At 40.8% G+C, this 18,805-nt stretch overlaps 1 protein-coding gene across 1 annotated transcript in view; it reads left to right on the top strand.

The window, feature by feature from the left end:
- Window positions 1–18,805, top strand: part of Atp8b4 (ATPase phospholipid transporting 8B4 (putative)) — a 175,449-nt gene that overhangs the window by 43,031 nt on the left and 113,613 nt on the right. Inside the window, exon 5 of the mRNA XM_055601660.1 lies at window positions 702–763. Coding sequence (XP_055457635.1) covers window positions 702–763 — 62 coding nt within the window. The remainder of the gene's footprint in view (window positions 1–701; window positions 764–18,805) is intronic.

Consider the following 18,805-nt stretch of genomic DNA (forward strand, 5'->3'; position numbering starts at 1 on the left):
ATTGCTAGTTACTGAGCCTAATGAAAAATCTCTTTAATATTTGGATTCTCCCTAGATATATAAGATGCTTATACTACTGGAACATAAAATAAAAATTCTGATCACTTGGCCATAAACTCATGCCAAATGTGATTCAGTATTTCATTCTGGTTTTTGTTTTAAGTGGTTGGTGTCTTAGAATATCACTGTTAACAATTAGGATCTCAGGAGAATACAGATATATGCTGTTAAAAGCAATTCCTTGGCTTTGAAGAAAACCATACAGCAAAATGAATGCTGCTAAAGCAAAGTGCTGAGTGTGCATGTGAAAGAAATAGAAACTCCAGTCCTGGTTGAAGTTCTCAAAACCTGTGTAGGTTTTTTCCTAGACCAAGAGGTGATTGGAAGTATATAAGGATTCTTAGAAGTGGCTAGAAATGTATAAGGATTGGAGTTGTGGGTCTACCGCGAAGCAGATACATATGAGAGCACATATGGAGAGAGGGTTGCCATGGTAATATGTATGCCAGGATGAGATGTAAGAAGGTGAGTGTTGGTTAGCTGTGCATGGAACTCTGCTAAAAATAAGTGCAAGCTCAGTCTGGACATGTCTGGACAGAAACATTGTCCAAACGGATGGACTCAGATTATGCCCAGTGTTGCTGTCAGGATCAACTAAGTGTGACTTAAGATGTCCTCTCTTAAACTCTGATGTTTTTCAGTTTCGTCACAAGAGCGATAATCAAGTGAATAACCGGCAGTCTGAAGTGCTCGTTGATAGCAAGTAAGAAATCCATTCTTTGGGCTCTCTTAGTAATTGGTGGCTTTCTATTTAAATTAAGTGTGTATTTCTGTCCTTCAATTTATTAGAAATTGAAGTATAGTTTGATTGTCTTTTCATGGGTCCTATTCATACTTAGCAAATTCTTTGGGAGTTTCTTTTATGGGACGCAGACATAGCTTTGATATTGTAGAACCAAGTAAGTAGAGCTGATAGGATCTTAAATGCCTCCCATAGATGAATTTAGAACACATTATCTACATTAACATGAATTTCCCTTGTATTTAATTTCATGCATTAATAAATATGCCCCACGAAAACAGTACTAACATCAGCAGTGATTTCAAACATGAGTAAAAATACCCGAACAACAGTGAAAACACTAGAAAATTGAGAGGAAAATCTTGGAGCTCCTTCTCAATGTTTCTCCTTATTTTGCTTATTTTTGTATGGATGACTTTTCATATCTTTTAAATTTTTAATGAATTTTCTGAATTAGCTTACACAGTAAAAGGTTTCTGCATTTTCAGACATATTTCATTTGCTTGACTCTTAGTCTTCCCCTCCATTCTTTTTCCAGTTTATACTTTACCCCTGCATTTTCCTATTCCAACTGTTCTATTGCCTTCCCCCAAACTGTCTTTTAAACCTTCTCTATCTTTCCAGTCTCATGGACCCCTTTCTAGTTTTGTGGGCTCTACCTGAATTTACTTCCATCTGGACACATATTTAACAGAGTCAAGAACCACATATGAGGGAGAATCTGCAGATTTGTCTTAACCATTGAGCCTGGGTAAATAGAATGTTCTACTGAAAGTTGGCTCAGTGGTTATAGCATTTGCTCTTCTTCCAGTTTGAGTCCTAGAACTCACAAGTGGCAACTCACAATTGCCTGTAATTTTGGTTCTAGGGGGATCAAATGCCCCTTACTTCTGAGGACACCTGCACCCACATATAAAATTAAAATAACAAAGTTATTAAAAAAAGAATATTTTCAGGGCTGGAGAAATGGCTGAGTGGCTGCAGTAGATCTTCTGTTCTTGCAAAGGATTTAGGCTCAATTCCCAGTTAATTCCAAAGGATCCAATGCCCTGTGTGTACCAGGTACACAAAAAAGTGCACAGACATACATGTGAGGAAAACACTTTCACACACAGAATAAAATAAATATTGAAAAAAAAAACCAAAGAAAATGCTTTCCATTTTCAACCATTTTCCTGCAAATTACATAATTCTATTTTTCTTCTGGGCTAAATGAAATTCCACTGTGTATGTGTACCCCATTGTCATGGTTCATTGATCAGAGAGGTTGATCTACAGTTTTCTTTCTTTGTCTGGTTTTGACTTCAGAGTTACAGTGGCTTGATAGGACGAGTCTGGTTGTGTTCCTTCCCTATTTTACAGAAAAGTTTGAGAAGTGTTAATATTAAATCTTTCTTGAACAACTTGTAGAATTCAGCAATAAATCCACCCACCTCTATCTTTGGTGTCATTTTGGGAGCTCAATCTTGTGTAGGTAAAGATAGCTACAATGATACCTTTTGGCTGCGCATCTTCCCTATTTCCTGGCCTGCCATTCTTTCTGCCCTTTCCTCCTGTGATGTTTCCTGATAGGCTCTTACCCTTTCCAGTTGAGAACCTGCAACAACAACAACCCCAGACACCACTGGCCTTAGCATGTCTGCTGCTGACATATGTCGAGCACGTCTCTGTGTCTTCCAAGTGGAAGAGTGAAGCTCTTGATCCAGGGGAGAATTAATGCACTCAACAGTGAGCTACCTCATCTTACTCTGATTGGAATGGAGACTTTTGGTTTACAGAAGGGAGAAGACACTCTGAGTACTTTTATCTCCAGCCTCTTAGATTGCTTGTACATTGTGGTCATACCATTGTGATCACATGATTACTTGATGGTCACATCATCGTCCTTACATATGATGACTTTATGGTCAAACCATTGTGATCACATGGCATGTAAAAAGATATTGCGGATTTGAAAGGAAAACTTGAGAAGAATTTTTTCTAGTTTACTAAAACAATGTCGATGAAATGGACTTTCATGGAATTCAAAAGGAAAGTATGTTAATAGTTAATAGAATAGTTTTTTCTCAGCATCTGGGGCTCATCATGTGTGCCTCCCCTTTGTAACGCAGTATAGCTTGAGTCTTTCTTGGCTCCAATGGGATCCCATTGCTGTTGCAAGCACTGCTCTTATTATAGATGACAATGGGAGTTCAACTTTTACTGTTTGGACACAGTAAAAGTACAAAACTTAAGTTCTTTTTTCCCTCATGTTGCTAATTCACAATAAAAATATTTCAAAAAGTTTCACTTTCAAAAAATTAATTGCATTTTTAAAGGCCTTGGCCCTACCATTTCTTGGGCAGTTTCTGTTTGCCAGCTTTGCAGAGAGAAGGGTTTGCTTGCCAAAGGGCTGACTTCTGTATGCAGACTGCAAAGTTGTCACAGTTATTATAACGGTTTTCCATCGCAACCAATGGCTATGCTACATAGATAGAATTTTTAAGGGCTGAGTTTCTAAAGGGCAACTATTCTCCCAAATGAGGTGCATCTTGATATAACAGGGTGTTGTGACACTTTCAAAACTCGGCACATGGAGGTTTTAGCAGCAGTCCTGTTTTCTTTCAAGGTTTACGTAACACAGAGAACTGTTGAAGCTCCTTCAAAGAGCCACTCAGAATATTAACCCCAGGTTTTGTAAAGGAGGCTCACATTGCACACCCTTCAGCAAACAACGTGGGGTCCCAGCTTCCCCGCCCCGCTCAAAAAATGTCCTTTGGCCTTTTACTCTCTCCTTCATCTTTTAGTGTTTGGTGTTCAGTGTGGCTGGTTCCATTGTTTTTTTCTCAGCATCTGGGGCTCATCATGTGTGCCTCCCCTTTGTAACGCAGTATAGCTTGAGTCTTTCTTGGCTCCAATGGGATCCCATTGCTGTTGCAAGCACTGCTCTTATTATAGATGACAATGGGAGTTCAACATGCAGCAGATCCTATGTAATCCTTAAAATCTGGTTTGTTTTTCTCTTTTACAAAAAGCAGTAGACCGAGGGTTCAGAATTTCCTTTGAATATCCAAACTCCAAAGATCTTGGGGATGTGAGAATATAAAGCTAGAAATGGAGTTTATTTTAAATCCAAGTTCAACAATTGGATCATTCTGTCTCCAGTTCCCTGAGATAGTCTTAATGGGTTTATTTCCTCCATGAATTTTAAATTAACATGACTGGTCTATAATGGATAGAAACTTTAGAAAATTAAGAGTATAAATAAAATATAGAAGTTATTGTTGGTCTTGCTTCCCAGATCCATGTGAACTACAGTTAATTTATATTTTATGCATTCTTTTGCTCTTTCTATATTTTGTGTCTTTGCTTTTCTTGTTCTGTTCCTCTGTGGAATGTTCTTTTCAGGTACAATTACAATTATACTATATTCTACCATCCTGGTAGCCTATCTACCCCCAACCAACAGAACCCATGGGTGTGGTCTTATTTAGAATAAAATTGGTTTTTGTAGGTATAAGATGTTGAGATAAGATGATCCTGCATCAGGGTGTGTTCTAGACTCAACTACAAGTTTCTAGATGTAGAGAAAAGAAGGCAATATGGAGGAGGAGGCAGATATTTGAGCTAGCTAGTCCCACAGGAAGGAACTCTAGGGTCACTGGAAGCTAGCAGGGAAAGCAGACAAACCCTCCCCCATTCCCCAGAGAGATTCCATTCTTGATGACCCTTGGCTTTTGGATTTCAAGTTTCTGGAATAGAGAGAATAACATTCTGCTCTTTGAAGCCATGTATTTGGGGTGATTTGTTACCATAGTCCAGAGAACACTTAAACCCGGCTAGTGACTTAAATTAGATCTAAAGACAAAGGAAGCTTGGAAGTGTCCTGGCAGGTGCAACCGGCCATTTACTAAAACAAGGAAGCGTGGGGAGAACGGAGGAGAGGGGAGCTGAGCGCTGCCGGAGCGGTGCAATGCGTGCCAAACAATGCGTGTGTACTCGGACTGGCTTCCCCCTCACACTGCTAAACTTAAAGCTTCGTTTCAAACCAAAAGCTGCCCTGGCTGAGGATGCACATGCAGGAGGCGCTGAGGCAGGTGGGGGCGGAGGCCCCGCTCCTGGAGAGGGGGTCTGGAAACGGTGTGAACGGCACGTAGTTTCAGAATATCAAAATATTGTTTTCTGCCAAAAGGGAACAACCGTCGTTCCTGCCACCCCTTCTCCCTTTCTAGACTTAGTTATTAAGTGTCTGTTGGAAATTACTGGCCCTGATCACACAGTCCGTTTACTGTCTCTATCAGCGGGGTCCAGGGGCATCAGCTCTGCAATACTTGCTCTTTAGAATTACCGTCTGGGATCACGGGGCCTGGACTCACATTGCTGCGCCTGATATCGGAGGGCAATTTGCTTTCTTCCTCATAAAATAGTATAATATATGTTTAAGCATATAAGAACAAAACAAAATAAAAACAGGAAAAGGGACACACACCCTCCTTCTTGTGCTGTGGGATGCCCAGGGTCTGAGGGACAGCTCCTAGAACATCCTGTTTTCTTGGTTGGTCCGACCCACAGGGACACCCTTTCTTTCTGTTTTGGAAACCAACTGCTGATTCTTCATCCTTCTCTTTCTTTTTCCTCTCTCTCTCTGTACTGCACTTCTTGTGTCTCCTTTTAAGGGCAAAGACCAAAGGACGTTGGAGTTGAGATACAATGAATGACAGGCAAATAGCATTCAACAGACCTGGTAGAGAACACTTGCAAACAATGGGTGTTTAAAAATGTAGATTTGAGGTTTTTTAATCTAAAATTCTGTTTATTTTGTTGTGTTAATTTTTTATTTCTAGAAATTAAAATGTAATTGCGTCATTGCATAATTTCCCCCTTCCTCTTTCTCCCTTCAACCCCTCCCATGTACTCACCTACTGTCTCTGAAAGTCATGGCCTCTCTTTCTTTAATTGTTTATATATACATACATATATATCTCACGTATCTGTATATCATATATATCCATCTATATCACAGTGATACATATTTCCCCCAAATATAATGTTACTTGTATATGTATCATTTTGGGACTGACCATCTGGTGCAGGCAGACTCTTCCCCGGGGAAGACTTTTCTCTTGCTCTCGGCATTCCTTAGCTGCCTGTAGTTCATGTCCGGTGTCGGGCCCCCATGAAATTCTCCCTTCCATGATAGCATGTTGGTGTCCTCCTTGTTTAGGCAGCGTGTTGTTGAGGCTTTGTGGTGTAGCGTCCATGACATTTATATAGACACAATCTCACCGCTGACTTCCTGTTTCTCTGGTTCTTACAATCTTTTTGGCCCATTTCTGGCCATGTTCCCTGAGCCTTAGGTGGGGGAGTTGTATTGGAGACGACTTGGGACCTGAGCTCATTGGGACTGGGCTCCACAACTCTGCATTTTGATTGGTTTTCTGTTACAAAAAGAAGTTTTCTTGATGCGGGACGAGAACTATACTTATCTGTGGGTATAAAGACAAATATTTAGAATATAGTTAAGGGGTTATACTGGCTTGGTAAAGTGGTGGTTATAAGTTGAGTCACTTGTTTCCTGTATTTTGATCAACTGGTTTTCTGTAATGGTGTCCATGTGTTGCAAAGAGAAGCCTCTTTAAGGAAGACCTGAGGTGTTAGTAAAACAATATAATTGAGTTCATTTTCAGTAAATTTATGCCAGTTTATTCCTCTGTCTGAACTAATGAATGTAGCTTTCCAACAGCGTCATCATGACTTTGAGTGTTAGCTTTTTAAAAATCTGGCTCAATCTGTTAAGTGTGGAGACCTGCGTTGCACACCTATTTCTAGTGATAATGCTTTTGAACATATTTATTAGCTGGTTTTTTTGTTTCTTTTTTTCTGTGACTCATTATTTAATATTGGCCTGTATTTCTTTGTGTTCTGCTAAGGGATATATTTTAAATAGTGTCTTCTAAAAAAAAATTTCTTCAGTAGGAAACAGTGTTCTACTCTAAGATATTACCTCAGGGTTCCTGGCTTAGTGTGAGGTTTGAACGATGCTTCTCAAGCCAGGTTAGGCTTTGCTAAACCAGCCAGCCACACTCTTCCCTATTTTCTTCCCACAAAATAGTACATCTCACATGCATCCCTGTTTTAGAACTTTCCCACCCACTGCTTGCCATCGGAAGCACCCCTTCCGGAACAGCCTGTGACTGGCCTGGTCTTTGCAGCACCCCCTCCAGCCACACCAGGAAACTTTCCTTGTCATTGCTGCCCTCCTGTCCGCAGAGTCTCATTTTTGTACTACCATATCTAGACTGCTCCCAGCACCTATGCAAACAAGGAGAACAATCACTAGTGTTTCTGTGCTGCTGTAGCAATGGCGAATGCTGCCATGAGCACATCGTTCCCGAAGCCAGTCCTCCTCAGCATTCTTTCTTGCCATCCTCTTCGTAACTGACTGATCCCATGCTGGGTTTCACCCTTGCTTGGTTCAAGTTTGGCTCCGGATTTGTGGAATTCAGTAGAACGCACTTAATCCTTTCAGCACGTAGGGTGCATTCCAAGACACGGAGTATGCTGGAGGCACTGGAGACTGAGAAGAATGAAGGGCATGAGCTATCATGTAGGAGGCGCAGCTTGACTCTCTTAAGCGTATTCTTTATTAAAAACAAACAAACAAACAAACAAAAAAAAACAAACACAACAATGCTTTTATTCTCCAGGCTCGTGTGTTTTATGTTACAACCATTCACCCTGCCCCTCACGTCTAGCTGTTCCTTGTATTATCTCTCTTACACTGTCTTAGGGTCTTAGTAAGAATAGCCCTGTGAAACTCACCTTTACTCCAGAGTAAAGGTGTAAATAAGCACATAGTATGAGTGACTACATACATAGCCGATTCACTCAACTCTCTACTCAGCAAATACCTCCCAAGCTCACAGCATGTCAGGTGTAGTTCTACGTGCTAAGGATACAGAAACAAGCAGCCAGACCTAGCCTTAGCCTGCTTTCCAGTGGGAAAGACAGCAGTTTAAATGAACAATGTGATTTCAGGTTCCCTATGCCCCAGTGAACGGTTCCACACCCTTGCACATGTGGCCAGTGCCAGCTGGACTCAGAGCATTAGTTATGAGGTTGGATGTCCTGGGTGGGATTGGAGGCAGGTAGTTAGTGGGGGTGGATATGATGGCCTCTTGAGGGAGGTAAGATTTTGTTTGAGAGGGAGATAGTTATAGAAAGATCGTGGGTAAAAGTATAAAAGCCCAAACTGGAAATGAGCCAGATGATGATAAGGTCTTCATCAAGGCTGGGGTACTGTGATACAGCAGGGTTCTGAGGGGCTAACAGAAACCCACTATTATTTTTATATTTTAGACACAGTCTTGTTCTATAGCCCGGTCTTGATCTCTTGATGTAGCCTAGGCTGGACACAAACTTGTGGTTATCCTCCTGCTTCAGTATGCCAAGTGGTGGGATTACAGGTATGAGCCATTATGCTCAGTCACGAGCCAGCTCTTATAGGTAGGAGTGAAGAATGCCAATTTCAGTTTTATGTTATATGTCATGAGATACCATGAAGGCTTTTCATAGGAAAATGGTAAGGAAAAACAGAAACTTCTCCAGTTGCTGCATAGACACTGGACAGTAGAAGAAGACAAGTTATGTCCAGGTGAGGTGGCAATGTCATAGACTTTGGTTGCATCAGTGAAGGCCATAAGCATAAGTAGGCTTATCTAGGCTTATCTATCTATCTATCTATCTATCTATCTATCTATCTATCTATCTATCTATCATTATTATTATCTATTATTGATCTAGCATATATCTATCTCCTATTTATCATCTATCTTTCTAGATATCCATCAATCATCTATCTATATATCTGTTAAAAAGTAATCAATAAATCTGTTAACCATCTATTTATTCATGTATATATAATTTGCCAATGAACCAGCTATATCTATAAACCACCCATCTATCTATATCTATCTATTATCTATCTGTTTATCTATCATATTTGATCTCTCTATCATCATCATATATTTTTCTTTGTTGGATTTTCAAATACACAGACACACAAATAGAAGAGTAAAATGAATTTTTAACTAAATATTATCTCCTGATAGCTGTCATCAACTTCTTGATATTTTTGTGTTCATCCTCATATTTTGTTTTTTAATGATTTAATTATGTATGCATGCATATGTCTGAATGAGTATATGCATATATGTGTGTTTGTGTTTGTGTGAGGCCAGAAAAGGGCATTGGACCCCTTAATGCTGTAGTTACAGACATGTACAGGACACATAGCTTGTTCTGTGTTTACTGGGATCCAAATTCAGGCCTCATGATTTTTCAGAAGGTTCTTAACTGCTGCTGTCTTTCCAGACCCTTCTCCAGATCAGACATTAGACATTAGATATCATTCTAACAATAAATATTTTTGTGTTTATCTTGAGCACACAAATTAAAGATATATTTACCCATAGTACTATATACTTACCAAATTATCAGTATTTCTATATGTCATCTAATCCTCATACTTTTAGATATGTTTTGAAGGCAATAATGATAGGAATATAGTACTTTATTGGATGTGTTGTGAGTAGAGGTATCAGGTGTTCATAGTTCTTGGCTGAGGTCCTGAGATGAGAAACAAGAGCAAGAAACATGCTGTGGAAATGTTAGTGGTTGCTTCTTTATTTTTTTTCCAAGACTAGGAAACTAGAGGTCTATTGAGAAATTAATTCATTCTGCAGAGGTGGAGAATGTAGAGGTAAAATTTACTAGAAAGGTCAAAACGAAATATAAATTTGAAAGCTGTCTGAGCACCTGGGTATAGTGAGGCAGTCCAGGCTTTGAAGAAGGTAGGATGGAAGAGGGGGCTGACTAAGGATTCAAGTATGTGTTAGTTACTGTGACAAAATGTAAGAGAAAATAAAATTAAGAGGCAAAAGCGTTTATTTTAGTCCACGCTCAGTTGACGCCACTGTTTCTAGACATGTAGTGAGGCTTAGAAAATTGTGACAGGACATGGGCAGGATGAGACTGCCCACTTCAATCACGCCCAGGAAGCAAAAGTGGGGCAAGGGTCCTGGGTTTGGATCTTAATTGCCTCCTCAAGGTACTTGCTCAGTGACCTACTTACTCTTACGAGACCCCATGGATTAAGAGTTTCCTCACCTCTCACTAGCACCACAGGCTGTAACAGTGGGTCTTCGGTGCTACTTCTAAACCATAGCAGAATAACGTCATACGAATCTATTCTTCTGGATGGAAAGCAGATCTAGAGAAGGAAGAAGGGTGATCAGCTGTGATGCTTAAGGTAAAACGTGAGGACTCACCATACAGTCACTGTGATCACTAGCTGGACACAGTCTGTGACTGGACTGCTGGAGACAAACTCCTGAAGGGAGAACACTCAGGCAGCTCGCACACATACAGAGTCAGCACACATGGCTCCCTCAGAGGCCTAACGTGAAGTCAATTCACTGTCTTCATGATGAAGTGCCGAGTAATAATGAAAATAGTCACAGGGCTTTAGATACATATACTACTTTACAGGTTAGAAATACCATTATGAATGTTCTGGCTCTCTCAATTGAGGGTCACAGATGTCATGGTAGGTGGGTTTTTAAGTGTCAGGGGGTTTATACAACTTTGTAGCACTTAAATCTAACAGATTCTGTGGAAGGCCAACAGGAGCCACTTTTGACGGGCATGGTAATAAATTCCAATTTTAGTCAAATTCTTGAGCAAAGTCCCGTGGTTGATTAGTGGCAAAGCTCAAGTGTCTGTTTTGTGATCCTACATCATGTACTCTTTTTAGTATTTTATATCATTTCTGTTGTAAGAAGGAAACCAGTATTTGATCCTTGAATTTAAAAATATGAACTATAGATAAAAGTGTAAGAATTAACAAATATGAACTCCAGCTTCTAATCCATTCTAAGCAGAATCTTGTATTTAGGTATTAAGATTGTCCCTGTGATGTTATCCTTAGCAGAGAGAGTCTTTTAGTAAAGTTTTCTAATTTTTGTTTAAACAATCCACAAGTCACTTTATGTGACTTGTCCATACATTGGAAACATGAGCTTGAACTCTGTTTCTCCTCATTACATAGGTGCCAGGGATACAAAACGGATGGTCCAATGGGATGATTTATTATCTAGCGATCACAAGCAATGTGATTTATCCTGGTGCTGAGAGAAATGCGGATGACATAATGGTTGAAGCCTCAGGGAGAGAGATATTTTACTTATGACCATAAGTAAATCCTGATTGAAGTCATAGTTCTGAGAAGACAAGTCTAGAGGGATCAGAGTAATAAAGTCCAGGCATATACTTTTCTGATGAGCTCACTGTACATGGGGGGAAGTTTGGAGTGCTTTGAGGATCGAAAGTTAATATATGCTTCATTAGACAATCCCTGGCTCTATCAGTTTTCTCGCTGGATTTTTACTGATGACAAATGCATGGCAAACACTTTAATAGTGAAGTCATGTCTTTGAAAGTGTAGGTGCTCTTCATCGGGAACTGGAAGAATATTCACGCATTCCAGGTATTAGAGGACAAAGATGATTTACTGCGTCTACTTAAGATCCAGATTTTTATTTTCACTGTTTTCTAGGTTGTTTAATGAGTGTAGTTTGTACTGCAGTTTGTAGTCCTGATACTTAGCATAGTGGCTAGCTTACAGTGACTATCCTGGCCATTTAAGGGTGGCCTTGAAATCATTAATACAGGATGACATCACATCGTTAAGTGGTCAACTACTCAAGAATTTTACCCCTATGTTATCCTGTTTCTGAGGAACTCAACATAATAAACATCACATTTATTTTAAAGTTGTTTTTTTTTTCTTTAGAAACTCTTCAGAACTAAATACAACTGCAGATCTAATAAGTGACAAGGCTCGTAACCTTTTGGGGTTGCTTTTACTTAGACTTTGTGTTAAGAAATTAGGAGTATTGTTTCCAGAAACATTAGGTTTTTTTAGAGCAGAGCAAATTGTGTCAAACCCCTGAAAGGTGCCTTTTATAACCATTGCTGGTATTTCATATTTCTACTTAACACTTTAATATAACACATTAAAAGGATATGTAATATGCTTCAGTAGACATTTGGTTGTCTGATAGCTTTCAAAAAAATTAGTTAAGACTGTTACTAGAGGGAATGATGAAATGTAACACAGCTTCTTTACCCTGGAATTACATCATTCAGAGTTCTTTCCTGAGAGATGTGTCAATCAAACTTCTTGGATACTGATCTCTGTGGATGCCAAAAGATGCTGACTGAATCGCTCTGTTTTCCCTCTGGTCAGTCTCGTGCATTCCCCTCAGTATTAATGCATGCAGGCAAATACAATAATCTTCCTTTGAAATGGTTTTGAATTCCTTATGGATTAACGGTCTATTACCTGAATCCTCTGAGCGCTTAGTTAAAGGGGCTGTGGAAGGATTGATTCAGAGATTTTGTGTGTGTGTGTGTGTGTGTGTGTGTGTGTGTGTGTGTGTGCAACATCCGGCAGGTTTTTGGTTCAGGCAAAAACTAGCAAGTGAAGGGATCACTTTGTTTCCAAGAGGGAAGGCTCAGCATAAAACACCTTGTCCATTTTTTTTTCTGCCTCTGAGTAGCACACAGTAGCACTCTTATAAACCATGAGGGGCATCCACATGGCTGGTTGCACTTCTCAGCAAATTGCTAAGTCATCTGCACTGTAGCACCACAACTTTTATTATCCCTACTTTTCCTTCCCTCTACCCTTGGTAAAATCAGTGAGAAAGTCCCTTCAGCTTCTGACAACATCCCTTTTGTGTGATTTTTGCCACTGTCCGGGCATTTTGGTAAGAAGAAGAGACAAAAAGGGGGAAACATCTCAGCCAGGCGTGATGGTGCACGCCTGTAATCCCAGCCCTCTGGGAGGCAGGGGCAGGCGGATCTCTGTGTGTTTGAGGTCAGCCTTCTCTACAAGGTGAGTTCAGGACAGCCAAGGCTACACAGAGAAACCCTGTCTCAAAAAAAAAAAAACTTTTGTAAAGGTTATGTTCATTCTCAGCGTAATGGGATCCTGCTCATCAGTATAATTATTAGTGGCTTTACTCTAGCACAACTCTAACAGTACCAAGGTTGAGAGGAACCAGAACCCTCTGCTGTCTATGAGCATCTGTGTCAGGGCACCGTGACTGCATGCTATCTTTGGACCACCTGGTGTTGAATTCTGGGCTGTGCACCATCACCTTGCTCAAATTGCTCCAGCTCCTCAGGGCCCACTCTTTTTCTAAGCAGGTAGGACATGCTTAACATAGAAACAAAAGTAAGAACAATATTAATGGTATGAATTGTGTAGCCAGACAAAGTTGGGTTCTAGTTGAAGCTTTGCCACTTACATGTAACCTAAAGAAAGGGTTCATGGGGCTGGAGAGATGGCCCAGCAGTTAAGAGTAATGGTTCTCTTCTAGAGAACCTGAGCTTTAATTTCCAGTACCTACATCGTGGCTCACTACCACCTGTAATTCCAGGTTCACAGAATCCAGGGCCCTTCTCTGGCTTCCTTGGGCACTGAATACATGTGGTGCACAGATACACATGCAGCCCGAACACCTATGCACATAAAACAGACAAATAAAAAGAAGCTTTCATTAATTTTTTTGCAACAAATTGGCCTATAAATGTCAATTTATATAATACTAAAAAGCCAAGCAGCACAACTGAGTACACAATGAAAATGAACCCACCCCTCCCTTCCGGTTCCCTGGGTTTCCTTTTGCCAGTGGGAACTGCTCGAGCATTTCTGGAATGCCTTCATGGAGGTTTTCAAAGCATGAGTGCCAGTTAGTTTTTATTAACTTGATACAAACTAGCATCACCTGGAAAGAGGGAGCCTCAGTTGAACAATTGCCTTCATCAGACTGGCCTGGGAGAGAGTCTATGGGTGCATTTCTTGATTAATGATTGATGTGGAAGGGCCCATCCCACTGTGGCAGCATCATCTTTAGACAGGTGGCCCTGGGTTATATAAAAAATATCAGTGAGATTCAAGCATCCTCCCCTGGGCCCTCCTTGTTATTTAGCTTCTTTGGGTCTGTGAATTGTAGTATGGTCATCCTGTTCACTTTTAGGAGAGTGAACCACCAACCAAGAACCATGTATGAATTGGACTTAGAAAAAAAAAATGAATTGGACTTAGGCCCCCTACAATATGTAGCTGATGTGCAGCTTGGTCTTCATGTGGGTTCCCTAATAAGGGGAGTGGGGGCTGTGTCTGACACGGATTCTGGCGCCTGCTTTTCGATCACTTCCCCCTGGTGGGGCGGCCTTGTCAGGCCTCCGTGGAAGAGGATGCATTCAGTCATGATTCGACTTGATGTCCTGGGATGGGTAGGGTGCTCCCCTTTTCTGAAGGGTAGGGGACTGGGGATAAGGGGAAGAGAGAGGGTAAGACTGGGAGGAGAGGAGAGAGGGGTCTATGATTGGGATGTATAGTGAATAAATAAATTAACTTAAAAAGAAAAAAAAAAAAAGAAATCAGGCCGAGCAAGCCATTGGGGGCAAGTCAACAGTAGCATTCCCTCAATGGTCTCTGCTTCAGTTCCTGCCAGAATTTCCCTTAGTCTGTGGGTGTCGGAACACCCACCAGACAGACTGTTACCCAGAAGAGAAAAGAAATCCTCTTCTCCCCATGTTGTTTTCGGTCATGGTGTTTATCGTAGCAACAGAATCAAACTAGAACAGCATGTTAAAAGATACATGTAAACAATGACCAGCACAGCAGATAACCCTAAGGGCGAAGGAGTAACACACACACCTGGGCAGTTACCAACAGCTCTCTAGTTGGGCCTAAGGTCTACTCAACAAGAGGAAAATCATGCCTGGTATTGGAAAGCCAGCCAATACCCAGAGCTAGTGAAGTCATGGATCTTGGAGGAGACCCACAACCACCACTTTATTAAACCACCACAACCCCTAACTACACTCTAAACATTTGTCAGTTTTTAATATTTATATTATTATTATAATTTATTACAATTTATTCAATTTGTACCCCAGCTGTGGCTTCCTCCCTCATCTCCTCCCAATCCCACCCTCCCTCCCACTTCTCCCCCTATGACTTCCTTCCTGGTCCACTGATAAAGGAGGTCCTCCCTTTCTATTTAGCCCTAGCCTATCAGGTGTCATCAGGACTGGTTGCATTATCTTCCTCTCTGGCCTGGCAAAGCTGCACCTCCCAGGGGGATGTGAACAGAGAGCCTGCCACTGAGTTCATGCCAGAGAAAGCCCTTGCTCCCCTTACTTGGGACCCCACTTGGAGACTGAGTGTATGGGCTACATCTGAGCTGGTTTTTTTGTTTTGTCCTCTCCATGCATTGTCTTTGGTTGGAGTATCATTCTCTTCAGGGCCCCCAGGGCTCAGTTTGGATGGCTCTGTTCGTCTCCTTTTGGAGTTCCTATCCCCGCTAGGTCTTTCTATCCGCCCCTTCTTTCATAAGATTCCCTGCACTCTTCCCAAAGTTTGGCTATGAGTCTCAGCCTCTATTCAATACCTTGATCAGTAGAGTCAGAGGCTGTCTGTGGTAGGTTCCTGTCCTGTTCGCTGTCTTCTCCTGCTTCCGATGTCTATTGCATTTGTCCTTCTGAATGAGGATTGAGCATCTTCCCTAGAGTCTTCCTTGTTGTTTAGCTTCTTTAGGAGTATAGATTTTAGTATGTTTATCCTATATTATATGGCTAATATCCACCTATAAGTGAGTATATACCATGTGTGTCTTTCTACTTCTCAAGATGATCTTTTCTAGTTCTCACCATTTACCTACAAATTTCATGATTTCCTTGTTTTAGTAGCTGAGTAGTTTTCCACTGCATATATGTACCACAATTTCTGTATCCATTCCTCTGTTAAGGGACATCTATGTTGTTTCCACCTTCTGGCTATTACAAATAGAGCTGCTACAAACATAGTTGAGCAAATGTCCTTGTTGTATAGTTGAGAATATTTTGAATATATGCCTAAGAGTGGTATAGTTGGATCTTGAGGTAGTACTACAGATACTTGATTTTTGACAAAGAAGCCAAAACTATACAATAGAAAAAAGACAGCCTCTTCAACAAATGGTGCTGGTCTAACTGGATATCTACATGTGGAAAAATGCAAACAGATCCATATTTATCACCCTGAACAAAACTAAAGTCTAAGTGGATCAACCTGTTAGAAGAAAAAGCAGGGAAGAGCCTTGAAGTCATTGGCATGGGAGACAACTTCCTGAACAGAACATCAACAACACAGGCTCTATGATCAACAATCAATAAATGGGACCTCATGAAACTGAAAAGCTTCTGTAAAGCAAAGGACACCGTCATCAGAACAAAATGACAGCCTACAGATTGGGAAAGGATCTTCTCCAACCCAAATCTGATGGAGGGTTAATATCCAGAATATATAAAGAACTGAAGAAGTTAAACAGCAACAAATCAAGTAATCCAAATAAAAAAACGGGGTACAGAGCTAAACAGAATTCCCAATAGAGGAATATGGAATGGCAGAGAAACACTTAAAGAAATGTTCAATGTCTTTAGTCATCAGGGAGATGCAAATTAAAACAACCCTGAGATTTCACCTTACACCCACCAGAATGGGTAAGATAAAAAACTCAAGTGACAAAACATGCTGGAGAGGATATGGAGAAAGGTGAACCCTTCTCCACTGCTGGTGGGAATGTAGCCCTGTATAACCATATTTGTCCTTATGCTCACAGATAAGTGTAGTCTTTACCCTTCATCAGGGAAATCTCTCTTTTCAACAAATGGAGACAATTACAGAAAACCACAATGAGTCAAAGTTCACAGCTGGGAGGCCAGTGCAATGGAAACAATACAAACTCCCCCAACCCCAGGCTCAAGGAACACTGAGGAAAAGGGAGTGGAGAGATTGTAAGCCAGATGATTAGGTAGTTTTCTGTGAGACTGTGTCTCCTAAGAATGATGCTGAGACCCATACCCAAGCCTTTGGCAGAGTGTAGGGAATCATATGAAGGAAGGAGGAATTAGTATATCCTAGAGGGGAAAGGGAGCCCCTCAAGGTCCAAATATATCTGAGCACAGGGGTCTTCTATGAGACTGTTTATCCAACCAAGGACCGTGCATGAATATAACCTACAACCCCTGCTCAGACATAGCCCATGGTAGCTCAGTATCCAAGTGGGTTCATTAATAAGGGGGACAGGAATTGTTTCTGACATGAACTCATGAGCTTCCCCTCCCTCCTGAGGGAGGAGCAGCTTTGCTAGGCCACAGATAAGGACATTGCAACCATCCTGAAGATACCTGATAAGCTAAGGCCAGACGGAAGGAGAGGAGGACACCCCCTCTCAGTGGCCTCAGAAGGGGGCAGGGAGGAGATGAAGGAGGGAGGGAGAGGGCTCAGCTGGGATACAAGTGAATGTATACAATTATTTAAAAATAAAAAAATATTAAAAAAGAATGTCAGAAGCTACACCCATAAAGTCTCACCAACATGACTGCCTAAATAGGAGCTGAACAAAGACAACAGTAATAGACATGCTAACGTGGACAAGGGAAGCTCAACTGTACATGAAGAACTAATGGCTACTAAGGAATGCTGAGAGTGGGAGAAATAGTTTTCCCCAGGGAAGAGCACAGTGATTGGCTATCCAAAACCAAGTGAAAACATACATATGAGTAATATTCTATAGACTGAGCAGGTTTTATTTAGGAATGTGTATGTATATTCATATACATATATACATATAACAACAATTAATGAAAAAAGAAATCATGAACTTGAAAGAGATCAAGGAAGGGGGTAGATGGGAGTATTTGGAGGGAAGAAAAGGAAGGGATAAATGATGTAATTATATTTCAATGTTTTGTTTTGTTTGGGAGACAGGGTTTCTCTGTGTAGCCTTGGCTGTCCTGGACTCACTTTGTAGACCAGGGTGGCCTCAAATTCACAGAGATCCTCCTGCCTCTACTTCCCTGAGTGCTGGGATTACAGGTGTGCACCACCGCACAAAAACAAAACAAAACAAAATAAAGCAAAACAACAACAACAAAACTTGTGTTGGAATACCCTTGTCTCAGCACATGACTCTCACCACGTATACCCAGGCTTCTCCTCTTTTAGCATAACAGTGGAGCTGAGACCCTGTTTCATGGCAGCACAGAGAGAGCCGTTGTCTTCTTCTGATTGCATCATTCTGCTGAACACGCATGATGCATGATGAAGTGAGACTCCCGTGGTGCAGCAGCAGTTTCCAACTGATTTCTGTAAATAACACTGCAGTAGACACCCTTGTATACTCATGTTTAAGCCGCCATATAACCAACTCTTTCATGTGGGGTGCCCACACCAAAGTATAGGCATCCGAATTTTAAATAGATACTTGAAACAGAGCAAATACCTTAACTTCTCTGAACCCCAGGGTCCCGCAAGATCCTAGTAGAAGCAGGATGTAGCCCTTGGGTTGTCATGAGCATTAAGCGAAATTAAGATTGACATTAATAGTACTTGTGCTGTACAAGATAAGTGTAAACGTGAAACTACTTACGTTCAAATTCTAGACTAGTAACAATAACATTCAGCACCCAGGTACCACAAAGGGCGCGCGTGTATGTAAAAAAATTGTGTTATTTCTGAAACGCAAATGTAACAGGAGTGTCATTTCAACTTTCCTCATGCAAAGGAGTTGGTTTAGTTTCTGGGGTGCAGTAAGTAAGCACTAAAAATGTGGATTGCTAGGATTCATGATATATATTCAGGGAAATGGTATTATTTAATAAATGTTTTGAGAAATATTGGTTTTTACATTCCTTAATTTATCTAGCAGTCATTTAAGAAATCTGTATTGAATGTGTCAGAACTAGATGTCGCTTAAGTTCTGATGATACAGCGCTGAATAAAAGTGTCTCTGAGCAGGGAAGAATTTGATTTCCTAGTGCTGGTCTGTCCTGGATACTAAAGGAACCAAGCTTAGCACAAGATCTGGCTGGCTAATTAGGGGAGAACAATGACAATTACGTTCT

This window comes from Psammomys obesus, unplaced genomic scaffold, assembly GCF_907164565.1.
Source record: "Psammomys obesus unplaced genomic scaffold, mPsaObe1.curated_primary_1811, whole genome shotgun sequence".
NCBI classification, from domain to species: domain Eukaryota; kingdom Metazoa; phylum Chordata; class Mammalia; order Rodentia; family Muridae; genus Psammomys; species Psammomys obesus.